Genomic DNA, 6,340 nt, shown 5'->3' on the forward strand with positions numbered 1-6,340 from the left:
AATAATATTTATCATTTTATCATTACTGAACGTGAAGTACATTTGCTATCACACCTTTCTCGTAACCCACACACGTGCTCTTCATTTACTCGCTGAAGTTCACCAAGTCAGCTTTCCTCACCTGCCTTGCACCCTAGTCGCCACCCACCACCCGCCACCTACTGCTAATCTAGATAAATTTCACTGCAATGAGATAAAGCCACGTGATAGTCGCGAATTCATTACTGAACGTGAAGTACAATTGCAAAACGTGAAGCAAGAATGTTTTAGATCACGTATCCATGGTATAAATAAATAAATAAATAAATAACAGCACAATTATACAAAAATACGACGACTTTTAACTCTCCTTCTTTTCCCTATCTTTTTAACAAACTATAATTAGAAATATTTATGTCACAAATAGCGATTTATTTTTATTTTAAACATATCTTATTATAATAAAATTCCTATTTCTTCTTAAAAAAGTATGAAAAACTTTATATTTTGTATCGTAATATGTGGAATTAAAATATGATTAAAATGAATTTTAAATTTAGATTTTCTCAATTTAATCTTATAAATTTAAAACTTTTAAAAACCGCTTGTATGTAAAAAATTAATCTAATTAATTATTTTTATCAAAACAACAATTTTTTAACAAGTTATTGACCTAACCAAGATTGTATTAAATTAAAAAAAAATCATTAAAAACTCAGTTAAGTTAACCTAACCAAGATTATATTAAATTAAAAAAATAATTAAAAACCCAGTCAAGTTAAACAGTTATATTAAATTAATATTGAATTTAATTTAATTAAAAATATTAATCAATCCAAGAAACGTTTAATAACTGTATAAAAAACTAGCTAAATATATGCATCGTAAAATATTTATTTTCCTTTGTCAATTGGCGCGCACGGGAAAAAAAAAAAAAGAAAGGAAAAAAAAAAAAAGAGGTTGCTTAACGCCACCCCAAGCCAAGACCCCCAAACTCTCCCACGCAACCAACGACGAAACAAACCTCCCACCACCATAAGTACAGCCACCTCTATACAACTATCTCTGTTTTTCTCTCTCTAACGAACCCCTCACTTTCCGATTTTTTCTCTTTCTCTCTCCTACCCAAACTCCCACGCAGCTAAACCTCCCAACAGACAAAACTAACTCCTCTTTATCTCACAATGAACTCTCCCCCCTCCTCCTGCTCCTCCGCAGTCACTCACTCCACCTCTTCTTCCAACACCGATACGCCACCCTCCCCCTCCGCCGCAGTCTGCCGTGCGCTACTATTAATCCAATCTGATGATTTGAGTTTGAAAATAGAAGCCGCGAAGGAGATAAGAAGGTTAACCAAAACTTCTCAGAGGTGCAGGAGGCAGTTAGCTGATGCTGTTAAGCCACTGGTTTGTATGTTACGAGTTGGTGATGATGACTCCGTTGAGAACGAGTCGGCTCTCTTGGCTTTGCTTAATCTTGCTGTTAAAGATGAGAAGTATGTGATCCTTATCTTTCTCTACCTTTGTGTGTGATTTTTTGGGCAGTTTTGTAATGAAGTGGACTCTGAGTGATTCTTCTGTAAATTTCCTCTGTCATGTGGTTTCTGGATTTTTTTTTTATTGGATTGTGTGTGTTTTTTCAATTACTTTTAAGGTTTAGGTTTTTTTTGAAATTTCTGATTTTGTTTTTGTTATTTTTAATTTTATTTTTATCAAAATAAGTTTCTCGTTGTTTTTCTATTTTTTGTGGGTCTGTTTACTAATTAATTGGAATTACGGGGTTTGTTGCAATTTGTAGAAATAGGGATTTTTTTTATACCTTGCAGTAGTTGAATTTACATTTTACAAGATTGAAGGTGAAACTTGTTTAAAATTTTATGAATTTTTCTTTGAATTGTGAAAAATTGATGCTTTTTTCTAGAATTAATTCAATTATTAAGTCTGATGAGGGTTTAGCATTTAGATTCTGTTTTGTCTTTAATTTTGAATTATGAGGATTTTGTTGTGAAATTTTTAGCTTACAAATCTATGAGGGCTTAGGTGAAATAATTTTTTGTTTAGGGTATTGTTGTAGAATTATCAAAAAATTGATTGCTGTTTGTGGGGATTTTGATAAAGATTGGTTCTTTGCTTGAAGTTGAAGATGGGATGGTGACTCTGTTTCACTTTCTCTAACTTTTAAGATAAGATTTTCCTTGGATTCCTCAATTTTTGATGTCCAAAAATCTATGTAGGTACTGTAAGCATAAAGAATCTATTCTTTTTCTTTGGTTGCCTTTCTTCTCTCTTTTGCATTTGATTGGTTACTTTGGATTACTGGGACTACTTTGACATTTGGGATATTAGTTTATCCAATTCGAGGAAGTTAGTTTATTTTGCTTTACGGGATATTGTAGAAAAAGGACTAAAACATGTGGAAAGAAAAGGGCCAAATTAAAAAATGGTATTTTTTGTATAATAATATATTTTAAAAAATATATTATTTTCTGATTGTTGAATGGTATAATATGTTTGTAATAGTGCTTAGATATTTATTTGTTGGCGGGTTTAGAATTTGTTGGTGGAATTATTAATGAATGAAGGCTTTAGAAAGAATTTGATGCTTTTATGGTTGGAAATTAAAAGCTATTTGATTGGAGGGGGTGGTGGTTTTTGATTCACATGTTAATCTTTATCTTTTTTGCCTTTTCACTTTTTCTCTTATCTTCTTTATGAAGTTATCATATGATAATTATGGGTTCTTGGTTTGGTGGTGGGTGAGGGGGAGGTTGCATAACTTCTTGGAGAGGGAAACTTATGTTCTCTTTCTTTCTTTCTTTTTTCGAAGTGTTTCCTTTTCTGCATGTGCCAATCTTTATTAGTAAAGACTGCTGGCGTTACTCTTTTATAATCCTAATTGAGATTTATCTTCTCACTTTGAGGATATGTTGAATATACTGGCTTTGGTGTAATATGAGGAGGGAAAGGTGAATAAACTATCTGAATGAATTTAATTGTGGACTTAATTACCTCTTGGGAGTTGATGTGAGAAAAAAGGAGATAAGAGGATAAATTTCTCCAGGAGAGAGAGCTTTGGTTCTTATGCATGCTTTGTCCTTGTACTTATCTAGTGTAGTCAGCCTTCATAATGAGCCTGTATTCTGCAAGATTTTCTGCGATAGGATATTGATACCATTTGGTTCTTATGCATGCTTTGTCATTTCACTGGTTGTTTAGCACTTGGATTGGTAGATATCATTAGCAATTGGAGTTATGCTGCTGCCTTTTGAGTTTGAACAAGGAAACTCATACATTATGGCTACCATTTAACATGTTCCCCATCTTGTCCTGAGATCTAAAAGGTCTGTTTTGGTTAGCTCTGTGTTCATAGGGCTCTTATTCTGCTACACCTTGATTATGCTTGAAACAAACTCAAATTCATTTGGAGTCTTTGCAAATGAGATACATGCAAGTGATGGTATAGGAGTAAGGTTGTTTACACCTTGATTATGCTTGAAACAAACTCAAATTCATTTGGTTAAGGTACACTAGTTTACAATTACAATTTTAACCTTTTCCTGTTGCATTCTTTTTCTCCACATGAATGTTTTCATGGTTTTGCCTTTTGTTTTGTATGACGTACTTTGTGACAATATCTTCAAGGTTGAAGCTATTTGTAATGTATGGTTTTTATTTTGGTAACAGATTCGTTATTAATTTGGTGATTGATTTTTTACTTTCTATATTTCTCTGCCTTATCTTGCAGGAACAAAATCAGCATTGTGGAAGCTGGAGCTTTAGAATCCATAATTAGCTTCCTTCAGTCACAAAATTCAATCTTGCAGGAGCATGCAACTGCATCTCTTCTCACTCTATCTGCCTCTACCATTAACAAGCCAGTTATAAGTGCTTGTGGTGCCATTCCTCTCCTTGTTGAAATCCTCAGAAATGGCATCACACAAGCCAAAGTGGATGCTGTAATGGCTCTTTCAAATCTTTCAACACACTCTGATAATCTTGACATAATTCTCAAAACAAATCCAATCCCTTCCATAGTTAGTTTACTAAAAACCTGTAAAAAATCTTCAAAAACAGCAGAAAAATGCTGTGCTCTCATAGAATCTTTAGTTGGTTTTGACGAAGGTAGAATTGCATTAACATCTGAAGAAGGTGGAATCCTAGCTGTTATTGAAGTGCTTGAAAATGGCTCTCTCCAAAGTCGAGAGCATGCAGTTGGGGCATTGCTAACCTTGTGTCAGAGTGATCGTTGTAAATATAGAGAACCAATTCTCAGAGAAGGTGTGATCCCTGGACTCCTTGAGCTTACTGTTCAAGGAACACCCAAGTCTCAGTCAAAAGCTCAAACACTGTTACGCTTGCTGAGAGACACTCCATACCCAAGATCTGAACTTCAACCAGACACATTAGAGAACATTGTGTGCAACATCATCTCCCAGATAGATGGAGATGAACAATCTGGTAAAGCAAAGAAGATGCTTGCTGAGATGGTGCAAGTTAGCATGGAACAGAGCTTGAGACATCTACAACAAAGGGCTTTGGTATGTACACCTACGCCAAATGACCTTCCTATCAGTAGTTGCACTTCTGAAGTATCTTCAAAATGATTGTTTTGGCCATCAGTTTTTTACTTCTTTACTTGTGGGGTTTGTGAGACAAGTTTTCCTCGTAGAAAAGAGGGGAAAAAAGTATAGTGAAGAATGCCAGTCCAGGCCGTTGTCTAGGTATCGGGTGACTGGTGAGTGTCAATAATCTGGAAGCTGTATGACGTTGAAAAATATAGTTTTGTAGTTTCAAAATCAAAGAAACTTGGCTTGTATAGTTACTATTGTACCGAATGTTATACAATCAGTACAGTTTCCTCTCCCTTCTATTTTTGAGCTTTGTCCTGATTTTCTGATCTAATCCTCTGTATTAATGATTTGGGTAGACCTGAAATCAAACCATGTGTCTGACCAAGAATAGAATTCCTTGATGATGACATTGAAACTGGTAGCCGACGAGGGTGACTTATTATTCAAGATTCATGGACATGATGTCAACGTCAATCCAGTGCATGTTAAATTGATCTTTGCTTCTGTTTGTTCCTAAAATTTCTTGACTCGATTCCTCTGGCTTCTTGGTTTGTTCAAGGATTTTTGGAATCGTGGTAACATGATTTCTTGACAAGTTAGGTAAGATAGGGAAAGTAACCTGCTAGGAATCATGGAGGGGGAGAATCCTACTGAAAGCGTTGAATGGTTATTACCTGTCTATACCTAATAAAGCAGTCTTATCCCTTATAGCAGCTCCTTTGTTTTCTTCGATTTTGGGTTGTTGGATGTAAGTTTGAATCAGAACCTGCCATTTTGTTAGCAAATTAACTAGCATCATAATTACGGCTTACTTCCATGGCTACATTTCTTATCAAGAGGAATGCCAAAGGCAGTTTACCTTCGCAGTCTTACCTTGGACTTCCAGCTCTCTCCTAGTAACTCAAGTCTCAAGTCCAGTACACTGCCTTGTCGAGCTCTCCTTGGATTTTTTATGATAACAAAACCAGGAGGTACTGTTATCACTAACAAATTTGAGTGTGCAGGTCTTCTTTTGGACAGAATCAACAAATTCATTTGAGTTATGGACTGGAAGCAAGCGCACCCTCTTAGAAAGGGGAAAAAAAAATCCCAACAAATACCAAAGGCTATATGCCTATATTCACTACTGTCAGTCATCTTGATTCTCTCCTTCAAGACCAGACCAAAACTTTAAACTTCAATTGAGATCAATTGAGCCATACTTTCAAACTTTACCCCAATTACTTGAAGTTATGTTGTGAAAGAGAGATACTCTTTTAAAGGAAGAAATTTGTAGGAGCTTGAATACTTGTAACTGGTATACCACTATTGTGCCAAATACAAGGACCAGACTGCCTGAAGTGTATTTACCAGAAAATAAGTAAACGATGTAAGAAAATTAGAGTAGTTTTATATCTGTTTCCATCTCTTGCTTATTATATAAAAAAACTAAAAAAAATTAGTAAAACACCGGGACCCAAGACATATTTAATTGTTTATTGAAAGAGTAAAATGATATTTTTGTTATTATAAAAAAAACTAAGCAGTTGACGGTAAATTTGTCCTTTTCTTCTAGGAGATCCATTGGACATTGTAAAAATTGACTGGGGACAAATTGTTTGGTGCAATTTTTTTAGCACATAAAAATGACTTTTTTGCCTTTAAAAACAAAAAATATATATATATATACACACACACACCTTTCAATTAGACTTTTCAAATAATCTTGCATAGTAAAACTACATTATTACCCTTAAAAATAGGAAAAAAACTTGCATAAAGGGGCTTTTCATCTTCTCGTTTTGCTTTTTT

General features: G+C 34.5%; 1 protein-coding gene across 1 annotated transcript; it reads left to right on the forward strand.

Annotated features, from left to right (window-relative positions):
* Positions 1-930: 930 nt before the first annotated feature.
* Positions 931-4,848, forward strand: LOC133699841 (U-box domain-containing protein 4-like). The gene is made up of 2 exons (XM_062123327.1): positions 931-1,474; positions 3,724-4,848. Exons 1-2 carry the CDS (start codon positions 1,164-1,166, stop codon positions 4,580-4,582), a joined length of 1,170 nt encoding a protein of 389 aa, XP_061979311.1. The 5' UTR covers positions 931-1,163; the 3' UTR covers positions 4,583-4,848.
* The last annotated feature ends 1,492 nt before the right edge of the window (positions 4,849-6,340 follow it).

This window comes from Populus nigra, chromosome 7 (assembly GCF_951802175.1).
Source record: "Populus nigra chromosome 7, ddPopNigr1.1, whole genome shotgun sequence".
NCBI lineage: Eukaryota > Viridiplantae > Streptophyta > Magnoliopsida > Malpighiales > Salicaceae > Populus > Populus nigra.